Here is a 26,582-nt window from a genome sequence, read left to right as displayed (position 1 = left end):
CACCAACCGAATACACATAGAGCTGGTTAAGTGAACTGAAAGTGTGTGCATGTGTGAGAGCGAGTGTGGTGGGGGGTCTGGAAAACAGAGGGATGGAGAGGGAGGGCTTGGGAGCACAGATGCCATAGGGAAAGAGATTGGCATGATACAGGCATTGCTGGCATTTTGGTCTGGCTGTTTACGGAGTGAAGATCATCCTCTCAGGTAAGCCTTCTCTTTCTAAGACAGCCGTCCCACACACCATTTCATACTGGAAACGTGATGTCAATGTTATGTTCTGATTTGTAGTTCTACACTTTTTAAATTTTCTTTCCTTGAGAATGATTAGCAGGATATGATGGATGACATTGTACATTTTTTCCATTTGGTGGCATGTAAAGTCCTTTTTTACATGAAGGGCACTGAAAATAACTATATTATGGCATAATTCAAATGTGATTACCACTTAATGAATGTAATAGAATGATCATAATCAGATATTAACAAATGATATTTGATATTAAATCATTCATATTTTAATAGAAGACCTTCAGTTTTTTTTATTGACATTAAAATCATAATGGTGTTTTACCTTATATTTGTAGTACAGCCCACTGCAGCCCAGTATGTGCGTACATAAATTGGGAGTCAAAAGTGCATGTATTTAATATTTTATTATGATTTTGACATGATTCCAATATTTGTAAGATGTTTATGTTTGAAAATTTATAAAAGTAAAGGAAGCTTTTATTAAAAAATAATACAAATAAATAACTATATTAGTCCCTAAACCTTTATTCTTCAGCTGTTTAGGTTCACAGCTGCACAAATGCTTGAATTGCTCGAATATATTAAGACGCAGCGCTTGATGTGACGTGTGCACACATTCATCTCATGTGGATTTGTGAAGTGAGGCTCTCAGGCTTCAAGTGTGTAATGATATGCTGTAGTACACAAGTGGGTGGTGCTATGCACACAGAGAGTGGTTGCTTTGGCCAGATCAGAAACAGGCTGCTGAGTGAGAGAATCGACCATTAAACTGGACATGACAGTAAATAGTGTAATGGATTCAGGGTTGATCCTAAAAGAGCTGCTGTTTCTTGTTAGATTTGACCCAGAGATCAGATCAGCAGTGTCAAGAATTTTGTTGTAGGCCTGTATCATAGAGACTGCTTCTCATTTGGGAGGTAGAAAATAGTGTCTATATTCAGAGAGGATTATGAGGATATTTTCACAGTTGAAGGAACTAAATATCTAGATTATTAGTGACTGTGATTTGGTGTGTAGAAAAGAATATTTTAAATTGTTAATATGATTTATCCAAATCTAAAGTCATTCCAGTTTTTAAGTTTGTATTTGATGTATACATGTTCTCACAAAAGAACAGCAGCATAAATGGTTGGTTTAAAACACACTTATAATGGAAGCCAATAGGAAGTTTTGAAGCTGTTATAAGAGTGTCTAAGTGGATAGTTCTTCTTCTTCTTCTTCTTCTTCTTCTTCTTCTTCTTCTTCTTCTTCTTGTCCTTCTTAATCTCTTTAGCATGTGTCTAAAACTGTGGCCTATTCACTATTCACTAACTTACCTGTAGTCTTTCTGATCCATACTGTACTGTACTGTATTGTACTTTAACTTTCTATACTTGGTACTTAGCATTACTTAAGTGTAATTAGTATATATATATATATATATATATATATATATATATATATATATACAGTGAGTCCAAGAAGTATTTGATCCCTTGCTGATTTTCTTCGTTGGCCCACTAATAAAGACATGATCATTCTATACTTTTAATGGTAGATGTATTCTTACATGGAGAGACAGAATATTAAAAAGAAAATCCAGAAAATAAATCTAAGGAATATATATTAATTGATTTGTATTTCATGGAGTGAAATAAGTATTTGATCCCTTAGTATTCATTAGCAGTTCTGGCTTTTACAGACCAGTTAGACACTCCCAATCAACTTGTTACCTGACCTGAAGCCACCTGTTCTCACTAATCACTTGTGTGAAAAACACCTGTCCACAGAATCAGACAGATCACACAGATTTCAAGTCTCCAACATGGGTAAAACCAAAGAGCTGTCACAGGACCTCAGAGTCAGAATTGTTGACCTTCACAAAGCTGGAATGGGCTACAAAAAGATTAGTAAGGTGTTGGATGTGAAAGTAACAACTATTGGTGCAATTATCAGAAAGTTTAAAGAGTATAACATGACAATCAACAGACCTCGGCCCGGTGCTCCAAAGAAGATTTCGCCTCGTGGGGTGGCAATGATGCTGAGAACAGTCAGAAATCGTCCTGCAACCACTCGGCAGGAGTTAGCAAATGACCTGAAGGCAGCTGGGACCACAGTTTGCAAGGAAACAATTGGCAACACTTTGCGCAACAATGGATTCACATCCTGCAGTGCCCGAAAGGTACCCCTGCTGAAGAGAGCACATGTGGAGGCGCGCCTCAAGTATGCCAATGATCATTTGAAAGATGAACCAAGTTATTGGGAGAAGGTTTTGTGGTCAGACGAGACCAAAATTTAACTTTTTGGCCTCAACTCCACCCGCCATGTGTGGAGGAAGAAAAATGCTGCCTATGACCCCAAGAACACTGTGCCCACCGTCAAGCATGGAGGTGGAAGCATAATGTTTTGGGGGTGTTTCTCTGCCAAGGGTACAGGGCTACTTCACCGCATCACTGGGAAGATGGATGGAGCCATGTACCGCACAATCCTGAGGGACAACCTCCTCCCCTCTGCCAGGGATCTGAAAATGGGCCGTGGTTGGGTCTTCCAACATGATAACGACCCTAAACATACAGCAAAGGCAACAAAGGATTGGCTCAAGAAAAATCACATTAAGGTCATGGAGTGGCCCAGCCAGTCGCCAGACCTCAATCCGATCGAAAATCTATGGAGGGAGCTGAAGGTCAGAGTTGCCAAGCGACAGCCCACCAACCTTCATGATTTAGAGAGGATCTGCAAAGAAGAGTGGGCCAAAATTCCCCCTGGTGTGTGTGCTAAACTTGTGGTTAACTACAACAAACGTCTCACCGCTGTGCTTGCAAACAAAGGCTTTGCCACTAAGTATTGAGTGTGTTTGGCAAGAGGGATCAAATACTTATTTTCCTCATTGAAATACAAATTAATTAAAATATATTCTTTAAAATTATATTCTGGATTTTTGTCTTGATATTCTGTCTCTCCATGTTAGAATATATCTACCATTAAAAGTGCAGAAGGATAGTGTCTTTATTAGTGGGCAAACAAAGAAAATCAGCAAGGGATCAAATACTTCTTGGACTCACTGTATATATATAATACTTATTCTGTTTCTCTCTTTTTACATTAATACTTATAAGATTATGTCAGTAAATGGAGGAACTACAATATAAAAATTGTATAGTACAGTGTAACTGCTTGTTTCTGCTGTGTATATGACAATAAACTCTTGAATCTTGAATCTAGGGGCATCTAAAAACAAAGTGCTGAATTTTTAGTGCACTGTAACAATCCCACAATGCACTGCAATATAGAGTATAAATTAATATCTTTCCTGAGGAAGACACTGGCACAGCAGTGAGGTGACACACATACTGACTGTCTGAAATCGTTCACTACCATGTAGAATTCTGTTGCCTATAGCAGTGCTCTATATAGTGAGTTGGACTTGTAGGGATGTAGGGGACAGTGAATAGGACACAGTTTTGGACGCAGATCTTTGTTTTTGTCTTCTACTTCTTTTCCTTCTTCTTAGCTCCACCTATGCTTTCAGTGCACATTTGTCACATCTGGAATGCTGGAAAACTCATGAAAATTGGCACATTCATTAGGATCTCATGAAGAAATGTTTAGATGTTTCCCTGGTGTGTGGCTAGTGGACTCTATAGCCCCACATCGATTCGTTTTCTCTGTGGTTGCCACAGACTTTCTCCTATGTTCATGAATTTGGAGGGAAACACTGATCTCACATTCCACATTCCACACATATCACCCATTGGCTTGTATTAGCTCTGCCAACAAGTCGGTCATGTTAAAATTAGTGATATTTTAACATATTTCTCATAAACTCTCACTCATTCAAACTCCTTCTTGAATCTTCATCAGATCTCCCCTGCATTTGTTTGGGATAAACTCCAGATGCACTTGATGATAAATTCTGAAGCAATAGTCGATTACTCAAGCAATGATGTAAGAGTAGGCAAATGATTTACTTCATACGCAACACTAAACCAAATAGTAATATTAATATAGTCAAAACATAGTTGCTTAGAAAGTCATGAAATTTGGTATGAACATAATTGACCCTTTTTCAGTATTGGCCTGAGTGACTCCGTCCAATAGGAGGTCAGATATTTTGTCAGTATTTATTTCGGAACTAATCGAAATCCTAAACATTTCTTCGGATTTCCTTAAAATTTGGTGGGAATAAACTTTACAAATATGTGATGATAAATAGCGATGGGATGGTGGATCCTTCAAACAAGGACGTAATGGCAGGCAGTTGACTGGCTTGAGCTGCCACATCAAAACAGGACAAGGATACATATTGGGGATGCTCTATGTTTTGAGGGGCTTGAATGGATGACAACATGGAAAGATGTTGGTTGGTTGGTGTGGCGCAACAGATAACACCACTGAACTAAAACACCATGTAGGAGACTGGGGTTCGATTCCCAGCCTGGGTGACTGTGCTGCGCTACACCAATAAGAGTCCTTGGGCAAGACTCCTAACACTACACTGTCCCACCTCTGTAAGTAGCTCTGGATAAGGGCGTCTGCTAAATGCCATAAATGTAAATGTAATGTAATGTAAACATTAGCATGGCCAGAATACAGTTTCTCAGAAATTCGTACACATTTGTTTAAACATAACTGACTTATTACACACATTATTAACATTGGTAAATGTTGGAGTGACTCTGCCCAACAGGAAGTCTGACCTTTCATATTTATCCTACACAGTTCATTGGATTAAAATAATTGTAGGAATAAACGTCAGCCATATGTGAAGATAAACTATGAAGTAATAGGATACTTCAATCAAGGACACTGGGGTGGACAACTGGTTTACCAAAACAGGAAGTGGATATATCTTGCTGATGCCTGGTTTGATCAGCCTCAAATGAGATATAGTGCTACCTATATGAAGGCATGTTTACTGCAGATTGAGACAGGCTTTAAATGAGGATTTGGGTTTGCCAGAGGGTAAATGTGATAAATTGAGGGTAAATTGTCAAGTGTAGTCACCGATCACACCCGGTCCCTCTTTTACCAGCTTTGTGGTTTGACTCGGGTATACCTTGCATAGTTAGACCAGGGCCCTTTATCCTCTTGAGGGGGGACAACTTGTTCTTCTAATTCTTTCTCTTCTTTTTTCCTCATCTTCTTCCAATTCTTCTGATTCCAATTCTATCATCTGCTTCTTCTTCTTCTTCCTCCTCTTCTTTTTTCCTACATATTTTCTTGGATCAAGTAGAACTTCACAAACCAACAATATGTCCAGCATTAATTATAGCTCAGCCATTTTTGCATTAGTGTCCATAATGTTATTGCATAATAAACCCTAAGATGTGGAGATTTGTTTAAATATCTGTACTAAACCAGTGACATGCACTTCTCATATACATGTCTGATTCGTGGTTACCTCAGGCCTTGAAAGGTGGTGTATCTGAAGGTTGCGATCCTTCACACATTGTCATCAGAGTCAGTTTGTTCCATGACTCCCCTCTCCCCAGTCCCCTCCATCTTTCCTTTTCACTACAAAACTGTCTGTTAGTCCAGGCACAATCCATCTAGCCTGTCTCCCCAAACACAATAGAGGGACAATCACCCCTTTCTCCAGCACTGAGAGCCCTGGAGCATGCTCTGCAGGGCACGAGCTTTGGCCTGAGACACGCTGACATCATGGCCTGCACAAATGAACTGGAGTGCGTCCTGGGGGGCGTGGGTGTGTTGGTATAGTGTGATGTTGCCGTGGTTGTAATGGTGAAGGTAAGTACGTATGCGATGTATCATACGACTGATGGGTCCAGGGAGAATAAAGCATTACAAAAACAAGGCAGAGGGAAATATTACAGCTAGTTTGGATAAAAAGAAAGAAGGAATTGTTGTGATTTGAGGGACAATCAGCAGTGTACATCGACTTCCTTGTGTTGCGTGGTGTCAGGCTCAAGCTGGCCTGCTCTGTTCTCTGCTCGGACTCCTAAGACAATAGCCCCTGTGTGTGGAGGCACAAGGGGCAGGGGTGTGCGTGTGTGTGTGTGTGGTCGTGGTGTGCGTCTGCATGCTGCATGGTAGGTGTTTGAGGGTGTTGAGAGTAGCATTTCATTGCTGAGAAGTGGGCTACTATTGTCGGATGACAAAACCATGAATAAGTGCTGTAGTGTGTTATCGTACGCCACACCCACTTCTCTGACATCACATCTGCGCTATAGCGGCATGTAGAATATACATCAAAAAACACCATAGCATATCTGTCTGGTTGGCTTCAAGCTTCAGTACTGCTAAATGGCTAAGCTCCCAGTTTGCACCACTGTCCTTGTAATTATTGGTTTAGACGTCTGACTGATACTGATCTTGGGAGTTTGAAGAAGTGTCTGATTTTTAAAAAATATTATTTTGACAACATTTAGATCCACAAGAAAATCCACAAGGTTCAGGCTCTTGCTCAAAAGCCCAACAGTGGTAGCTTAGCATTTGCAGGTATTGAACCCACAACCCCCTGACCAATAACCCAGTACTCTAACCACTGAGCGACCACTACATTCATTACAAACCAGATTTGAGTGATGCCACGCAACCTGCAACTTTTGCTTTAGATGCATTGTGTTGCACAAGTGACCTCCACCAGAAATTAATTAATAAATTAATTAATAAAAATCATCTTCCCCCTGGCTATCCACCTTATTCCGCCACTCACACGTTCAGCCTTTGTCTTAGAATCTCCAGTCATTTCGTATGAGAAGGTTTATGGTTGTACTGTGTAAAGCGAATGCAGTCTGAAGTAGGCTACTGCTACGGACGCTGATTATAAAGTGGCTAGCTATGCTAACCTTACATTCCAACAGGCTATTTAATTCATGTTATTTAGAGATATTTAGAGAATAGCTATCCATCTTATCCACATAACACAAAAAGATTGGAGTGCTGTGGGCCACCATATAACCATTATATCCACTGTCTTCCAAAGAAGAGGACCTGCGTCTATGTTTGAAGGCGCCAAATTTAAAACCTCCTCTCCAACGTCCATACGTCTGCTCTTTTGTGGAGGGAAAACGTGTTAGCCTATGAGCTAATATAGCTACACAGGGGCCTCACAAGCACCCAACACTTCGCTGGAGCTTCATAACCGAGCCATTTCTCTGAGTAAGGATGTTCTGGTGTTGGCTTCCCCTACACAAGACGGAGCAGACAAATGGACGTTTGGGTGGATGCTTTAAATTCAGAGCCTTCAGCCATGGGTTGTGTTCATGACACTGGTGCTCAAGCCTAAATTCTCCTCTTCTTCTCTTCAAATATCGGGACACCCTCTAACTGAGCATATTCTACTCCTGATTTTGTATGTTAATAATCGCTGGAGTTGCAATCTATATCTGTAGGTCTGCCCAAGGTTCTAACGTGGCCACTCTCTTTTTTAATAGAAAATAAGGTGGATACATCACAGACCTCTAGGACTCCATGGAACCCACTTTGAGAACCATGGTGCAAAATATTTATTTATAATGTAGTTTATATTAATATATGCGGTGGACTTGGTACATTTTATATGTACATGTATATTCATACCCTTTTACATTACATACACCATCAGTCAAAAGTTTAAAATATCCCTCATTTTTTCAGTAGTCTACTGGTAGCGTTGCATGCATCTTCTTTTGCAATTCTTACTGCCACTCAACCTGTGTTTCTCTTCATAGCTGTGCCACAGGGCGTTACAATATGAGCCACCCAACACACAGAAAGACAGTCTGTTCACTCACAGAAACTAGTCCTCTGATAAGAGTTCCTGTACCAAACCTCTTCAGTGTTCTCCAGTTACCAAGAGCCTTTTGATGGTGTAGGAACTTGTACTCACAACACTCTGCTTTATCAGCAATCTCTCTAAAGGAAAGATCTCAACTTTTAAGAGTTATAATGGTCTGTCTTCCTGTAAGTGACTTTTTCTAGACATTATGAAAGAAACCGGATGTGTGATGTTGTGTAAATAACGCAGTAGAGTGCAGTAACTGTTTTAGCACTTTTATTCAGACAAAAAGTTTGTAAATTGTTCCAGTGCTACAGACCAGCCATACATAGTTACTCAAAGACTTTTTTTACTATTTACATTTTATTATCACTATCAGTTTAGCTTATTTTCCTCTCAAAAGCCCTGACAGTTTATTGCTTGCCTTTGTAATATTTGAGGTCACTGGACTTTGTACAATTTCAGGTTATTCACTGGACTTAAATGCAAATGATGAATAATGAAAATAATGGTAATCTAAAACTTCGACCAGTAGTGTATGAGCCTGTTTACACCTGACATTAACATGCATTTTGTATCCAGACAGTAACTGGATCTACTTTGGCCTGGATCTGTTTATACTTGTATTAAATGTGTCTGAATGCTGTTTGAGTGATCCAATCGTAATCGTGATCACAATGCCTATTGGGGGTGTTTACACCTGGCTTTTCATTTAGACAAGTGAAATCACTGAAAATGCATGTTAATGTCAGGGGTAATCAGGCTCTGTTATCTCAAACTGTTGAACTTACAACTCTGTAATCTATTCCCCAGTGCTTTTACCACTGAGCCACCAGTGCCCACCAGTGTCATTCTGTACCTGATTCTGACTCTTAATAAAAAGGTAACACAGTAAGTGAAAAGCAAACAAAGCAGTGAGATTTGTACAGATGTTCATGGTAGTTGGATTTTGATCTGTGACCTTGAGCCATTGTTACTTCATGAAAAAGCAGTGTGCAAATGTAGGCTATTGATTGGGTTTTCTCCCCTGCTGTGCTGGTTTATATTTTATTGGACTGATTAGTGAAACAGCATTGGAACTAATATCTGAATCTAATATCTGATAATAAAAACACATTAAAATGTTATATTTAAACTACATTGAACTACTTTGAACTGTATTATCATTACAGACAAAGAGCATGCATTTGCAGAGGGTTACAAATGTAGTAAAATTAAGAATAAAATTGCACAGCCACACAGCATCTTTTGGAAAACAGCAAGTATTCCATTAAATATTGGTTTGAAATATCAGTGAAATCTATACTGCATCTGTCCAATATAACTTATTTTTCGAAGCACTGTTATCTGATAGAATTCTGCATAGTTTACCGCTTGTCCATGAAACCAGCCCTGTGTGGTTGTGGTGATGTTTTTTTATGACACATTTTATAGCTATTTTTAAATGGTCTGGAACATTGTGTTGATTCTCTTTCTGAGTCACAACTTTCATACCAGAGAAGTCAGAAAAGAGCCAAACAGCCTGATCCAAGACATTGTATCATCTTTTCCCATCTCCTCTCTCTCTCTCTCTCTCTCTCTCTCTCTCTCTGTCTCTCTCTCTCCCCACTCCATCCATTCTCCAAACAGCTTCTTGCATTCTTCTCATTCCATCCAGTCTAAACGATGCATATCATTTATTTCGTTTTTTCCCTTCATCCTCTCAGTTTTTTCTTCTACTTTTTTTTCTTTTCTTCTCTTGGTCGGGTAGGCCCAGGCTACCTCTGCCTCACCCATATTTTGTTGTGCCAGGGGAACAGTGGGCCTCTTTGTGCCAGTGGACAGTGCAGTCAGTTTATGAATGGCCTGAGGGCCAGAACAATGCTCTATACACTTAGGTCGTGACATTTCCATATAGAATAGGGGGAGTGGAGAGAGAGGTGGGGTGTGGTACAGAGCAAGGCGAGAGAGAGAAAGAGAGATGTTCGTCCAGGGCTGGGTGGTGTAAGGAGGTGTGTGCGAGTGTGTATCAGGGTACGGCTGCCTGCGCTGCTGATTAATGCTCGTTATTGGATGAGGAGAGGAGGCCAGGGGCAATTCGCTGGGTGAGTCTTCATGATTGTTTAATACTTCATTCTAGCCTTAATAATAATTTTCTATAGTTAAAAACCTTCAACCCTGCATTTCTCAGGTTGTGCTACTAGGGGTTCCAAGCCCTGGCCCTGGAGGCTACTCCACTATTCAGATGTTACTGGAGGCCTTCAATAATTGGGCCAGGCTTGTAAGATAAGGTTGGAGCCCAGTCTCTAGGGAGGTAGATCTCCAGGACCAGGCTTGGGTAGCACTGGGTTGATACTGTAAAAAACATACATTGCCACTTGTCTATACGGTTTGTATATTAGGCATTTTAAGGCTTTGTTTTGTTAAAGATCGGACTCCATTTGGGGCTTCTGGTGTCCAGGTCACCTGTTCCTTTGGCTGCGTTCCCATGACAGTGCCGTGCTGTTTTGGACAGTATCTTGAGAGTGGGTGTCTTGGCGAAGATTAGATTCACTGGCATAAGCACACAGGATGTTGCTAAGACAGAGCCAGCACATGGATGGTGTGTTTGATTGTGCGTGATTATGTGTGTATGTGTAAGAAAGAGAAAGAGAGAGATGCTCAGGTGAAGGAGGGGGTGGAAGGGGTATAAGCTCACTTCATGCTCCTCAGTCATGTAGAAATCAGCAGGCAGATTGACCTGTCATGCAGTGACAGGACACTCCAGCTACTGTTCAGATGTTTCAGGTTGTTCTGTTGCGGATCACTCTGTACTGTTCGGCTGTTCTTTGTGGTTTTCTTCACATAAAGAATTATGTTTATGTTGTAAATGGATCTAATACACCAGAGGTCAGATTTTTTAAAACCATTAAAAAATGGCACTGTTGCAAAGGGGCCAGTAAAAACGGTCCAGAATTACTCAAAATAAATCTCTTCATATGAACTGGTATTAAAGATTAAGAACATTCTTTATACCATCACCATCAGAACCAAATGTTTTTTACTTTGTTGCATAATATGACATTGCTGGCTGCTGCTCTTTACACCAAATATTTTTTATGATGAATGGACCTATAAGATTTTAAGCTTTTAAACTACTCAAATGAATGTTTTTCTGCCTATACTTATAGCATTACAGCAGCTGTATGTGTCTTAGAAGTGCAATAGATGCTGTAATACAACTTAGAAATGCTGATAGGGGTGTTGAGTTGTAATAAGCAATGCTTTACCATGCTTTAATGCGTTACGTTGATGTACACACATGAAGAACATTAGATTTACTCAGCCAGACTTGGGTTTTAAACTGAATGTTTGTCTTGGTGGTTTGAGTTCAGAAGAGTCAGAGATAAATAATAGTGTTTTCTTTTGTCCCAAGAAATGGAAACAATGCTCTTTGTCCATACGGGCTCTGGTCCTGCAGAGCGGGGTCCCACACAGTTGGTGATTTTCCTAGTCAAACATGCCTACTAAACTTTGACAGAGTTCAATCAGGTGTGTTTGAACAGGGAGATCAGTGCCCTCCTAGACCAGAATCCAAGAACCCTGGTCTAGTCCACGAGGACGAGGAGTATTGTTACTAAGCTTGGGAGACAAGAAATTACCATTACTACTTTGATCTTCTCCTGAACCCAAACCAACTTGAAAATATACCATGACCAATGTTCAGTTTAAACTCCAGAGTGAAACTGAAGAACTGGACTAGATATGATCAATATTGCTTGATAATATAACCATAACTCTAAAATTCTGGGATCTCTCTGTGAATTGCTGCAGTTCTGCTCAGCGTTGGTTGCTTTTCTATTGTCAAGCAATATTGAAGAAAACAGCTCTGCTTCAGTCAGAAACTGGTTTGATTGACAGCCCTCATTTAGAATAACAACCGCCCACTCTGCATCATGGATTTTCCAAAGTGCACATAAGAAGAGGAGAGTCACGATAGGTCTCTCTGAATTGGAACTGGGCCGCTGACTAACCACCCTGAGGTGTGGGCAGGAAGCTACTGCACAGCACAGAGAGACTACTGAGTCTACCATCTGCCCATATCTCACTACGTGACAGTGTACAGCCCAGAAATAACAATGCTAACATGCTAACACATGCAGTAAAGCTCACTTAAGTACAATGAATATCTGATGAAATGTGGGATGCTTTTCTGGTGGTTACTTAATTGCTCCTAATCTGTAAGACCATGAGGATGCTGTAGATATGTGTTGTGGCCTAGACAGTTTGTAGTTAATGGAAATGGATCCTCTTTTAGCTGTGCCTCCTAAACTGGACCTTCATGGTAGGCACCGAGCTGAGGAGTGCTTTTTACACCGCAGGACACTAACAGGACATCAACAGGCCTCAGAGTACTTCATTTGCACAGTGAGTCAGACCATCAGTCCTAGACTTGTCCTGGGATTAGTTTTGGTGCTCTGGAATTGGCTTAGGTGTGCTCTGGTACTCTGGAATTTTGATTAGATTCTGATTCCTACTTACTCAATATCAGGGCTGTGTACTGGCAAGGATCCGGCAATATGATACTTGTCACAATGCAGGGGTTAGGATTCAATATATTATGATACTGTAAGCAAGGACATATATATTGCAGTTTTTTCAAATCAAATTTTAGGAAAACTGTATAAAAATATGAAAAACACACCATGATGAAATCTCCAGAAGGAGGGCTTGTGACCACTTGATTCTTTATGAGGTAAAAGTTTTATTGTGGTACCTCAAATCCATTAACTTTGTTCTTAGGCGTGTATGAACTTCTAGATCTAGGTGGTCTGAAATTATTCAAAGGGTTTGATTGTTTATCTTATATGTAAAATATATCCTCTTCACTTTAAATTACATTTTAGGGAAACTGTATAAAAAGTGAAAAACACACCATAATAAAACCTCAGCAAAATAAAAGTCTTTTTATACAGTCAGAACTGGAGGGTCTGAAAACCGATTACAACACTGCTCTCTAGTGGTTGGGGTTTAAATGCAACACAAAATGGATCACTGTCCGTCACTAATCATGCAACAAGGCCTGCATGATATTAAAAAAAAGTTTGTTTTTCTCTGCGATATATATATATATATATACATATATATATATATATATATATATATATATATATATATATATATATATATATATATATATATATATTGCAATATTTAAATATCTTAAGTATTTTCACCAGATTTGGCCAAAAGTCAGGGAGCCAACATGTGATGATGTTAATAATGTATTCTGTGTATCCAATATTGTAAAAAAAAATGTATGATATATGTCTAATATATATATATATATATATATATATATATATATATATATATATATATATATATATATATATATATATATATATAAAATAATGATATATGACGGTCCTACCGTGAACTATTCATTAAAAATTGATACTGTGTTTTTGAGAATTGATACAGAACTGCAAAACATAGTATTGCGATACTTCTAACAGTAATTCTAACAGTAATAGTACACTTTTATTGATCAGGCACATTTCATTATTATGGAAATCTCAAGGTGCTAAAGCTTTACTGATTACACACACACATACACAAAGGAGCAGTCATCTTTAAAGACCATCTGGTGCTCTGGTAATTTTAGTGGGCACCTGTGCTGGCTTATGGGGTGCACGTCACACACTAACAGCAAAGCAAGCTGTGCGTGGACCTGTTCTGGAAGGAATCCTCCAGTTCTTGTCAGCACTAAACATAAACATTCATCATAACACACATATCAATCTGAGCCCTGATTATGCTGAAATTAGGGCCTAACACCTCTGGGCAGACAGTGTTTTGTTTTTTTTCAGAACCCCACAATGTTGTATGCCTTCACTCGGCTCATTCAGAGTAGCACCCTGCTGTACAAGGATGCTGTTTTTTATTGAGGATGCAATAATTTCTGATTGGATGGTTAGAGATCACATGCCTAATAGTCAAGGTAAAGCTTGTAGGCTCTCGAACACTGTCTCGTTCTCAATGACAGATACATATGTAGCAGTGAAAAAGGTCACCCCACTACTTTGTTGCATTAACAGCCACATAGCAGAGTGCTCTGCAATGTGTGTGTGGGCGTGATGTTTCCCTGTATGTGGGGTGCTGTGGCATGTTGTGTGTCATGAACTTACACAGCCTCCCTGTTGTGCTTTCATTCGGACTGATCTCCTTCCATCTTTGCAACATAACTATAGGTGCTACAAAGGGTTCTTTCAGCAGTGCCACAGATGAACTACTTCTATAAAGAAGCACTTCTGTAAAAGAGATTTCTGTGTAAAGAACCTTCTCAAGTTTTAAGGTTATTTACCAATCTACAGCTTCACACTCACAGCTCCTTTACAGAAATAGCTCAAGGCGGTGGCCTCGAACCCTTTGCAGCACCTTTATCTTGAAGAGTTTATGGCAGTTGGTTACATCTACTCAGGTTGACCAGTGGTTCCAGTCATCTTCTGCTATTTGCATAGATAGGAAGTCTACTGTAGACCTCTCTAGACCTTTTTGTAGACATCATGACTGGTTGTTTACACCTCAGTTTCTTTTAAACTTTCCTAAAGTCATCAATTACCAGTACATATATACATATATTATGGAATATACTGACAAAATATGCTAATATGTAATGTTTTCTATGGGTGGGAATATTGTAATGCAGTAATTTCAGCAGTAGATGCCCTCTAAAATAGCTGAATTTACCCAACTCCTCAACTTCACTAACCCAGCTTAAGTGTTAAGCTATGCATGCTTGTCTAGACCAAAGTGGCACAGGCCAATGCCTTACCCGGGAAAGCCGATTTGAGGAGGGACTAATAGGGAACGTGGCAGATAGCACAGAGAGGAATGTCTGGTGTGGGCTCGGAGCATGGAGAGAAATGTCTGCATATTCACGACTACCCACGAAACGCATTCACACAAGTCCGTAGCTAATGCACCCTTTATCCTCACCCTATCCTTCCCTGTCTGTCTCTTTGTCTCCCTTCTCTCTTTTTGTCTGTCCCTCCGCAGTGGGGCTTTCGGAGAAGCGGAGCTGGAAGAGCCGTGCTTTAGCCTTCAGAAGGCCAGGGTAGAGCAGGGAGCTGGAGCTGGTATGAGGCAAGTGCTTTGGTGATGTGAGAGACTTGTTTGTCTCCTATGAATGCTCTGTTTGTTTTACTGGGGCATTGTCTCACTGCCTGAGCTGCACTAATGTGTTCTCTCAGCAGCAGTAGAGCATTGCTTTGGTCTTTGTAGGTATGATGCAAGGATTTTTGGACTGTCTTGATGATCTGGTTTATAGACAGTAATAATAAAAATCATAGTAAACATCACATCAAAAATTGGATCTTTGGAGCGATGTTAGAGAGGCACCACTTTTGGTTCCACCTTCAATAGATGGTTCTTTCAAAAACCTGTGAGATCTGTGAGCTTAAAGATCCTTTTACCTTTTAAACACATTATTATTCAGTAATTATGTAGAAATTCTCATAGCTGTGAAGAATTCCTGGAATCTGGAATCACCAGCAGCAGTGTTTAAGAAGTTAACGTCTAAAGAACCTCTAGTGTAAAGCAGCCGTCATCAGCCCAGCTAATATCTGCAGACATTACCTACAACCCTCATCAATCACATCTGATCTAACCATTGCCTGCCATGATCAGCTAAACAAGGATTTGGTTTGGAGGGAAATCTGCAAGAAATAAGATTAGTGATGTAAATGTTTTATGGGAGGTCATTTTGATTATGAAAATCACAAGAAAAGTGTAACCACACAAGAAGTACCTAAAGTATAACCACTTAGGACCCTTTGTTCTTAGGAGTCTGAAATTATCCAAAGGGTTCAAATGGTATTTATTTATCTTAGCATGGAAAATCTTTCAAAGTATTTTTATCTGGTCTTTAACATGAACATGATGAGCAAGCATGAGAAGCTCGCTCATCCAACATTTCTTCTGAAATAAAGGGCATTAATAGGATGCTACCCCCTTTACTGCAAGTACAACATCTACCTTCTGAGAAGATTTTACATTAGATGTTGGAACACTACTGTGACGACTTAATGGCTTACAGCCTGAAGAGCATCACTGGGGTCAGTTACTGAATTTCATAGTAAGTTCCAGATTGCAAACACCCCACTTCAGCTCATCCGAAAGCTATTGGATTGAGCGCCATCACTCCATAGAACACGGTTCCAATGCTACACAGCCCTTCCAAATCTGGATGGCTTCATACCATTGTAGCCAACCCTTTTGGCCACTTTGGGCATGGTGACCGTAGGCTCATGTGGGGCTTCTCCAGAACATCCCATTCAATTGGCAATCCTTTTCTATGATTGTACAAGCTGTGAATGCACAGTTAGGTGCGAACTTAAAGTAGAATTCTCTGTGTCAAGGCCTATTTATTGCTTTCAGCTTAGTATGTGGAGAAGGACAACAGATCATCAATTTAACTTCTCTCCTCCAAAAATGCACAAAGTTTTCTATTTATTCTCAGCGCATAGGGCTTATTATCTCGAGGGAGACGATCTTCTCAAACATGGTAATCAGAGAGATTTCTCCAACAATCCATTCCAAGGCTTACCATCTGTGGTCCCCGTCTGCTCTTAAGGGTGCTTTAAACACTGTGTGTATGTTTCTGTGATACAGAGAAAGGGAGAAAAAAGAAAGAGAGCTAGAAAGAAGGATTAGCGATAGAAAGAGAGCAAGAGAGTGAGGAAAATAAAGACAGAGAAAATGTGTGTGTGCCTTTGCATGACCTAAACCGGGGACACACTCTGACAACATGCCACCTCAGCCCACAAATAAGCTAAGCACAAGCAGTTGGTGATGCCACGCCGCTCTGGCTAATGACCTCTGAATGATGTGTCATTTCACCAAACAGTGCCACCAGTATGTGTGTCAGAGACGCAGAGGCTGACGTTGTGCCATTATAATGAGCAATTCTCTTCTCCCACACACTGCGGCTCTGTAGGAAGCAGGTGCTGACTATCTGATGTATATGCCTGTGTGTGTGTGTGTGTGTGTGTGTGTGTGTGTGCTTGTGTGTGAGTGAGTAAGTGTGTTTTCTTTTGGACTAATGTCATTGGCTGATCCTCCTCTTACTTTTTTTATTGTTTTTAGAGAAGTCACTAGGGCAGCTCAGCTGATGTGAGAGCGCACCGCAGTGATTGTGTGAGGAAGACCACAGAAAGAGAGAGAATAGAGTCGGTGCCGGTCTGACTCTCAACCAGCAGCTTAAGGTTTTTCTCTTTTTTACTTGAACATTATCAACAAACAAGCAAAAAATGCAAAAGGAACCATGTAGAGGAACCATGTTTGATTCCGTAAAGGACCCGAATAGGCAAGATGTGTGAGCCAAAAGTCATTGAGTTTTGATGGAAGATTAGGGTAAAGGGCATGGTATGATCTATTCATGCTTAACAAGACCAGATATACACTATATGGACAAAAGTATTGGGACACCCCCTTATTCATTGTATTAAAAACGATTGCTGTGAGGATTTGACTGCATTCAGCGACAAGAGCGTTACTGAGGTCAGGATGTTGGATCTTGTCTCAACACCCCACCTCATCTCTAACTCCCCAACTCATCCCAGAGTTGTTAGATGGACCACCATCTATCATTCCAGAGAACACAGTTCCACTACTCCACAGCTTGAACCCCTCTAGCCCACACCTGGCATTAGGCATGGTGCCAACAGGTTCATATTTATTTGCTTCAGAGAGTCCTATTCTATTGGCAGTACATCTGTGTCAACAATGGGTGATATTTAAAGTAATTGGAGCTGAATGCATTCATTAGAAGGGGTGTCCACAAATATTTGGACATATAGTGTAGAAACCAAAAAGGTAAAAAATGAGATTTTAGAACCAAATGATGAGTCAACAAAGTGCAAAAACCTTGTAACTGAGTAATTTTTTTTACAATGAGACCCTTTGTAAAATATTCCTCCAGTACATTTTGCCTTCTATTTGTCCTCTATGGTACTTGTTACCTGGGCTCAGCAAGCTGCCACTTTTTGGCCTTTCACCCTCTCTGCTCCCCCGGCGCCCCAGCAATGACTGTGTAATGACTGTCACTGTGTGTGTTTGATCACAGGGCCAAATGCCATCTGTGTCCAACACTAATGGTGAATATGGTCTTGTCTATATACTGAAATAAGAAAAGCTAAAGTACTGAGTCACTGAGTTATTTGGCTTATTGGCTTGGTTCACATCACCACAATGGCCCATAGTGAATACATACCACATCATAACTCAGCCTAGCCTTGCCTAGCATTGTTTTTGGAATTATTTATATGAGTCTTACCAGATAGTGCTGTTGTCCTCTGTGGGTCTTCATGGTGTCCTGTCAGCATGGTGTGAGGTAATGTAGCGAGGAGAAGAGATTGTAGTAGGGTTGGGTAGGGTTAGCTTTTAGCCTAGCACCCAGCTAGCACCAGCACACCTCATTAGCTCTACCCTAATTACCTTCTCTGGTCAGCCCTTCTTCTGGTGCCCTACTTGTTTGGCTAGCATTAACTTCCAGCCTTTTTAGCCTCACTTCTTTATTCTCTTGAAGTAGCCGTTGTGTTTTACCTCAAAAGGATCACTAGTGGGCTGGGTGTATGTGCATTTTGGGAGCGTAAATAAAACGCTCCCAAAATGAACCCTTTTCTAAAACAAGCTGTTCAAGTGTCCAAGCTGATATCCATTCAGAAAACTTTATTTTTGACAGTATATCAGTGTAAAATCTGGCAAAATACAATCTCTGACAATTGATGTAAATGTTTATGACAATGTCATTATATACATTTCTGTAGAACAAATTAAGTACATTGCTTCTAGAAACCATTTATTCCTATCATTTATCAGTAGTATATATACCTTTATAGCAGAGGTCACACTGGCCAAGTCCAGGACTGGAAACTGGATTCAAGGTCCAGATATGAAGATCTGGTTTTTATAGTGTTCAACAGCTTGATAAACAAACCTTCATTTTTGCTTTGTTCATTCTTTCGATGACTAACACATTTACCATGATTTTGGTTTGTTTTAAGGTTAATGGTCCTACATTAAACTGAGACCATGAAGTGCTTAGAACTGCTGCTGCCCTTACTGCTGCTTGTAAGAGGTAATACACCTATTAGTATCTTTCTTTGCTGTGCTTTGTAGCATATGGCATTATTGGAGAACCAAGAAGAACATCCATGTTTAAAGCTTATTTTCTCTTTTATATACAGATATAAGAGCTCAGTGGAATGTATGGATGCCCAGGGACATCTCAGCCATGACTAACTCCTGTGTGGTAATCCCATGCACATTCATGTACCCCTCTGGTGTCAGGCCTCATCGAGGCACCCATGGTATCTGGTACTTTGGCCAGCCATACCCACAACTCTTCCCTCCAGTGGTTTATAAGTCCCGCACAGAAATTGTGCATGAAAGCTACAAAGGCCGGACCAAGCTCCTGGGTGACCTATCTCAGAAGAACTGCACGTTGCAGATCAGCAATGTTGGAACTGAGCATTCAGGGAGGTACTACTTCAGAGCAGACCTAGGAGGAGCAAACATCTACACCTACCCAGATTTCACTGAGCTCAAGGTGTTGGGTAAGTGCTCTAACTGGACCATACCAGGCTTTTCTGTTAGCAGTTAATATGTGAATGTGGGCTGGGTTTCCCAAAAGCCCATTAGCAGAAAGATCATTGTTTAATGGTAGAGAGAGCATCAGTTGAAACTCTCTCCCTCTACCATTTAAGATGGTATTAATACTGCAAATCCTTTGGGAAACTGGGCCCTGATTGTTTAATCATGGTTCTACCTGTGTGATTTTTACCATACCTATATCACTGATTCTGATATTCTTAGCATAGCATTGGTTGCAATAGACCATATATTGTCATGATTTGCATCCTGGCTCTAATGATCTACAACCATGATGTTATATGAGATAACTCAGTGGCTTTGTGTGCTGTACATTAATGCTGATTTCAGAACAGGCTTAGATGTCTGATAAAGGAATGTCTCCAAAAATGTTGCCTGAACTACTGTTAGCAAATCATGTTAGCATCTGAGACCTCTGCTTCTTTCTTAGATCAGCCCAACATTGACGTCCCAGCAGAGATAGTCAGTGACGAGAGCTTGGATCTGACTTGCTATGCGCCAGACAACTGTCCAGAAATGAGTCCAGAGATCCACTGGATGTACACCGACTACTTGCCTGAACCTCTCTTCACCTCAGACTATGTGGAGGAAAGCAACACAGCAGTGCTGGCCAGCACGCTCACATTCACACCAAGACCTATACACAACGGCCAGCTGCTGGGCTGCAGGGTTCATTACCCCAACACCACTTTTGTCTACGAGCGTCTCATCTCTCTGGACATCAAGTGTGAGCCATCTAAAACATCAAAATATCATATCCCATATATCTAAATAATAACATGTTCTGAAATAAGGCAAAAGAGAAGCATCTCTTGGACTTGCCCTGGAGCTGGTAAATGAGAGTAGAAGGAATAAATCTTCAGATTTTTGTAGTAAATATGTAAACAGGGGTCAGCCAATGCTTCTTTCAATTGGCTCATCTGTGGAGCACAATATGTAAGCCAATTCCTTGTCATAGGCACTGGAATGAGGACATCTGGTCAGTCTGGTGTTTTTTTAAACATCTGATGCGAAATACAGTATCAGAAGGTAAGGTGAAGGTAGAGAAAGCACATCTAACAACATTACAAGATTCACCAAAACAAGAGACATCTGATAGATCTCTAAAGTAGAAAAGATACAACAACCTAGCTTAAGGAATTTACTTCTTTTCTTCAATAACTGTCAGTTTCACTTGTTTAGGATTTAGGATTCTGTGGCTAGACATTTCAGTCCTGACTGGATCTTGTTCAAATGAAAACTGACCATCAGATCAGCCTCACAAAATGTTTGTTGGGGTCCAGAAGATTCAAATAGACCCCTCATTGCTAAACCACTGAGCAGATAAAGCACAACGTCTTTGCCATTGCAGTGGGCCCTGTGGCTGGGACAAAAAAAACCCATCTGTGCTGCGTGTTGTGCTTGAGGCCGGCAGTTACAATCCAGTTGGCCCAGTTCCCAAGGGGATGGACTGGATGGCATAGATCTCTACCGTGTGCATGCTAATTCAGTCGGCGCATCTATGTAATTACATGGTTAACTCATTAGTATTCGCTTTCAAACATGTTTAGGAAACCCTATTAAAATAGAATAGGAGGCTTAGCTTGCACATGCAGACTTTCTTCTGCATGACTTCTGGTGCCATAAGAGAAAACTGTTCTCAATGATTTTGCCTTGTTTTTTGCCTTGTAAAAACTCTTTATTCGGTCTGTTCTTTCTCTATGTCTGTAGATGCTCCTCGCACAGTGTGGGTAAATGTATCTCAGGAGGTAATGGAGGGAACTTCAGTGATCTTGCACTGCGATGTGGATAGCAACCCTGCACCGCGGATTTCTTGGCACTTCGGGGATGAGGAGTTGATGTCAGACACGGCCTCAAATGCTTCGCTTTACCTGGAGTCCCTGACTCCTGAACAGGAGGGTGTATACACCTGTGTAGGGGACAATGGCTATGGGGTCATGAACACTTCCATGTATTTGGCTGTGAAATGTGAGTTTGTAGAATCACCTTGTTATTTTTCTGGTCATTCTTCATTAGACACCCATGACCATCCATTCATCTCTCCATCCATGCATGCAATTCACCAACCCGTTCTTAGATAGCTGAATGCTCTAACTGCTCTTACAGATAACTTCTGAAATCCTCTGACCTTTATCTCTTCTGTTTGGTTATTGGGCACATACAGATCCCCCCAGGGAACCATGGGTGAACGGTTCACTGACAGTGCAGGAGGGCTCCTCGATATCTCTCCACTGTGGCACTCAGGGCAATCCTGCTCCCACACTAACCTGGCTAAAGGATGGGGAGTTGGTGGGAACCATAACAGCTGAGGAGGTGTCTATTCTGGAACTGTTGGAGATCACGCCGCAGGCGGACGGCACATACCGTTGCCTCGCTGAGAATGAGCATGGGCGTGCCAGCAGCTCTCTGAACATCACTGTGGAGTGTGAGATAACTGACAGTTTGACTTATTGAGCTATTCTCATTGTGCTGAATGTGGGACAATGAATGAATTCTGATCAGTGATAGCCTTTGGCAGAAGGATAGAGGGTAAAGAGGGGACATACAGAGCTTAGATCTATATAAGAATCTTAGATTGTAAGTTCACTTTGAGGATGTAGGGTCAACCTACCCTACCATTGAGATGCCTGTAGTAACCATACCATTACCACACACTATAGTAAAACATATATTATTTAAAAGGTTTGAAGTAGAACAGTGACACTGAAAAGATCGGATAGAAGATCAGACCGAAGAAAGAATTATTAATAAATGAATTACTGACAACATTTCTTGTCTCTGCAGTTGCCCCCATTCTCCTGGAAGATTCCAAGTGCACCATAGTGCGAGAGGGTGTACAGTGTGTCTGCATAGCCTCAGGGAACCCTGAGCCTTCCATTGAGTTTTACCTGCCTGACCTCAATATCACTATTAATGAGACAAATGGCCGTTTCAACTACTACACACATTCAGATGGTTACACGTCAACTGGCATGATCAAACTGAGGGAAAAGGGAGAAAGGGGGAACAATGGAGGCACAGCTGTCCACGTGCATTGCAGCATCAGCAACATATACGGCACAGAGACCATCCGGCTAGAGCTGCAGCAAGAGAGTGAGTCCACTGGCCAGCTCAAAGTCTCATGATAAATCCTTGCTTAAGGTGTATTGATAGTTCCCATCATGGGATGCATATCTTACCATTGGTTCAAAAGATAACTGTGGGCTTTCAAGTGGTGTTATCATCTAATAATTGGCCCTGTAATCTGTGATCATCCAATGGTGTTGTATTAGCAGCAGAAGATGTGGTTGATTGACTCTGTGAAGTAAAGATTTAATCTTTAGGAAGAGCAACAATCCTATATCGTCATTACACATAAAATACAGGAGGAGAAAAAATCATCCTGGCTTTCAATGGAAATCAATGTAGAAAGATTTTATTCCAAGCCATTTTGGAGCATTCCTGTTGCTCTATTTGACACAATGTTAGGAACAACTGCCAAATTCAAATTGGGCCAAAAAGTGAAAAACAAAAATGGAGATATGAAGCTTTTGCCTGGCAGTGGCAATAAAGGACCATGACAACTCAAAGTCCAGCACAGTTTGCTGATTCCCCTGCTTAAAGAGACCTACTAAACCTGACAATTAACGGGTGAGATGATTTAGGTGTGCTTGAGCAAGAAAAGCACAAACTGTGCAGGAATCTGACCCTCCTGGACTGGAACTGCCCACCCCTGTCTTAAATGGTAGCATGCATACTTGTTATTCTCCATGATGGAGAAACAACTGCACAGATTTGTTTTTAAAGACCAAAAAATCTGTCTTAATAGCACCAAAAGGGTTCTACTGTTCTCACAAGTCATATAACCTTATTTAGCACTTATTAAAACCTATGTCCTAAGAGTGTAGAAGAATACTGTATACAATGAAACTTTAACTGTCAGATCTTTGAGCTTTGTTCACAGTAGCAGTGCTATGGAAGGCAGCAGCAAGTAAAATCTATGGTACTGACATTCCTCTAATTCAGAGAAGTTCATTTCGTGTTTCAGAAAAGTACATGATGGCTGTGATAGTGGGGACCATCGGAGGAGTGGCAGTCATCGCTTTTATTATTGCTGCTGTGCGATATGTGGGCCAAAACAACAAAAAGTGAGTAACCCACAAAACCCATGGGACAGAGCTGGGGAGAGGGGGAAAACAAGGAAACACCCAAGCCTAGTCATCCATTCTCAAATGTGTTTCTTTTGGCATTTGCTATTTAAGCCATAACCCATTCACAGATGAAACAATTGGATCAAATGGTAAGACGGTAACATGTGCAACGATATAGGCGAACCAAATGACATTGTTGGCCATGATGTGGATTCAAGGTGACCAGACTAACAAGACAGGCTCTATTGCCCCTCCATTGCTTTCTAGCCTCAAACCGCTAAGCTATGCAAAGCAAAAGCACTTAACCTCAAGTGTTTCAGCAAACCTCCAACCACTATTTTATTTTTGGGTTTTTTTAATCTCAATGGAAAAAAATACAGTTCCAAAAAAGAAATGAAACCATGGGTCGCAAGAGCCTCTTCGCCAGGGAGGCGAAAGCGATCCTCTTTTTATTAAAATGGATGCCCAGGCTTACAGTGTTGCCCTGAGCTAGTCAATAGCGTCATTCCGTGTGAGACAGAGTCTGATCCTCTGACTCCACCCTCCAGAGAGAATGGCAACCCTGGGCAGGACGTGGGATCTAGAGTGGAGAATCCCTCCATGTTCTACAGCGCAGTCAAGAAGGACAAACAAAGTCTCAGGAAAAAAGTGGTGAGATATGATGATGACGACGATGATGAATGACATATATATGATCTATATATCTATCTATATATATTTAAATACTATTATAATACTATTTTTTTCCATGTACAGTTGTTTAGAGTGGTTTTTGCTGATGTCTTGGGGTTGTTAGATGCTATGCAATCACTGCGAGAAGATAATCACAATCCACCAATCACCACCATTTAGTCTCCTCTACACACCTGTTTAGTGCATGGTGAAAGCCTCTTCTCACTTAATGTGAAAGGACACTCATTGTAATACTATACACCCTGTTATTGTACTGATAGAAATCTACAGGTCCAAACTAATACTAGGAGCAGCGAGAATATCACCCAGGGAATGACATGTGTGGTGTTCTAAGATCTAATTCAGAAATGGCTGGATTAAGATCTGCTGTTTGAACAGTATTTGCATGTAAATACATTTTTTCCCCAGTTTATATGGTGGAGCATTCAGACGTTCTTAGCTTCTACATGAGCTCATCACAGTATTTACTTAGTTCTTATTTGCATGCCAAGTGTGGATGGTGGTTTATGATGGAGGGCTGTAGTGTGGCCTTTGCTTCAAAGCATTTCCTGACTGTTCTCTCCTCCTTCATCGCTTTTCTGCATTCTCTGTCTCTTTTTTCTTCCTCCTAACTTAACAGCTTAAGACTGAGCTGCTGGGCTCTAAGTTTAATTCCATCCTAGAGGAGAGCACGGTAAGGCTGCGACTTAAGACGGGCTCACAAATCAGTAATTGGAGAAGGAGTACTATACAATTAAACAAACCAGAGAGCAAATTTAGAGCACTTTGAGAATCCAGTTAGTTCCTTAAAACAGCAGATTCTTTGTGCCTCATTTCAGTTGTAACTTAGCTTTAATGAGATAATGCCTATTGCCTATGCTAACATGCTATCATGCTTGCTTTCTTTGACTTTGCTAAGAGTTAACTAACAGCCTGCTTTTTGGATTGCCATCTCTGCACTCTGAAACAACTGACCGGGTCATCTATTTCACCCTGACGTTGTGTTCTCCCGTTCTATTTCTGCAGGGAGACGACAGTGATTACCAGTCTGTTGGCTCAATGGCAAGCTTGGAGAGGCAAGAGCTGAACTACGCTGCCCTGGAGTTTGTACGGGGGCGCCCTCGCGAGGGAGGTTTCGGGAGGGGGGATGACGGCAGTGACTACACAGAGATCAAAGCCAAATGAATCGCGATCCTTCCCTGAAGCCTCGACCAAACGGGATACAGTGGCCACTAGGGCCACCACAATTCCTCTGCCCATGTCCTTCATGAATCAGTGTTTCCCTTTTCCTTTTACCTCCATCAAATTTACCCTAGCAGCGACTGACTGGTGTTGCCTTTAGCAATGCCTTGTCCACCTAAAGTTTTTTTGACATTTTTTTTTGACATTTTTCTTCTTCAGTTTATGGCTGCAACCATATCAGTTCTTTCTCAGTTTAAGTGACGGGTAATTATATATTATATTATATCATATTTGTCAGAGAATATTTAAATGTCATGAGAAAAGATGCTGATTGGTTGCAGCCCAGATCTACACACTTAAAAATGAAGGTGCCGACCTTATTACACCCCCACATAATCTAAATGTTCCACCAGTTACAGGGTTTTTTTCTTAGTACTCTACGTCCAAGCCAAGAGCCATTCCGGGACCTTCATTTTTAATAGTGTATTTCACTAGTGGCTCTTCAACACTGTGTCCTCAGCAAGCCGAAGCGTCAGGGAACGAGACATGCAGTGTATCTCGATGTTCTAGCACTATCTCCAACTGTGGATTTGCAGACAGAATGTGTTTTTAATCCTGAAGGGTTTCTCATCCACTTCCTACAGTACCAGAATATGCACTCAGTGCATACTGCGGTCAGTGATTCTCGTAGATCGTACCCTAAAGTGATTGTTTAAGTGTCTCTGGGTTTGTGCGATTCCACTGCAGGCATTAATCGATAACGGTATGGCTTCTCCAGTTCATCGCAACTGAGCAGGAACCAGATTTCTTGGATGTTGGTTTAAAGAATAGCTACCTGATTATTTATTTATTTATGGGTGATTTTGTTCTGTATCCTTCTACAGATGTTTCCTTAGGATACTTATAAGTTAATGACACACTTTGAATATATACACACTCTTTGAATATATATATATATATATGTGTATATATATATATATATATATATATATATATATATATATATATATATATAT

The 26,582-nt window shown here is 40.7% G+C and overlaps 1 protein-coding gene across 8 annotated transcripts; it reads left to right on the top strand.

The window, feature by feature from the left end:
* Nucleotides 1–26,582, top strand: mag (myelin associated glycoprotein). 8 transcript variants are annotated; one of them, XM_072691633.1, is made up of 13 exons: nt 2–204; nt 14,969–15,055; nt 17,057–17,175; nt 18,976–19,049; nt 19,159–19,527; nt 20,013–20,309; nt 21,293–21,550; nt 21,747–22,007; nt 22,367–22,675; nt 23,610–23,709; nt 24,261–24,363; nt 25,025–25,078; nt 25,411–26,582. In XM_072691633.1, exons 4-13 carry the CDS (start codon nt 19,004–19,006, stop codon nt 25,567–25,569), a joined length of 1,956 nt encoding a protein of 651 aa, XP_072547734.1. In that variant the 5' UTR covers nt 2–204; nt 14,969–15,055; nt 17,057–17,175; nt 18,976–19,003; the 3' UTR covers nt 25,570–26,582. The 8 variants fall into 8 exon arrangements, with proteins under 8 accessions (XP_072547737.1, XP_072547734.1, XP_072547736.1 ...); XM_072691632.1 differs by lacking the exon at nt 2–204 and adding an exon at nt 9,641–10,032; XM_072691635.1 differs by lacking the exon at nt 14,969–15,055.

The sequence above is a fragment of the Salminus brasiliensis genome, chromosome 11 (genome assembly GCF_030463535.1).
Source record: "Salminus brasiliensis chromosome 11, fSalBra1.hap2, whole genome shotgun sequence".
Taxonomy (NCBI): Eukaryota; Metazoa; Chordata; class Actinopteri; order Characiformes; family Bryconidae; genus Salminus; species Salminus brasiliensis.
Note: the sequence above shows the minus strand (reverse complement) of the source record. Positions and strands in the feature narration are given on the sequence as shown.

Coding starts and splice junctions, on each gene's coding strand:
- mag (XM_072691636.1), top strand. CDS start 19,004: ATGAAGTGCTTAGAACTGCTGCTGCCCTTACTGCTGCTTGTAAGAG. Junction 19,050..19,158: donor CTTACTGCTGCTTGTAAGAG/GTAATACACCTA, acceptor TTTTATATACAG/ATATAAGAGCTCAGTGGAAT. Junction 21,551..21,746: donor CATGTATTTGGCTGTGAAAT/GTGAGTTTGTAG, acceptor GGGCACATACAG/ATCCCCCCAGGGAACCATGG.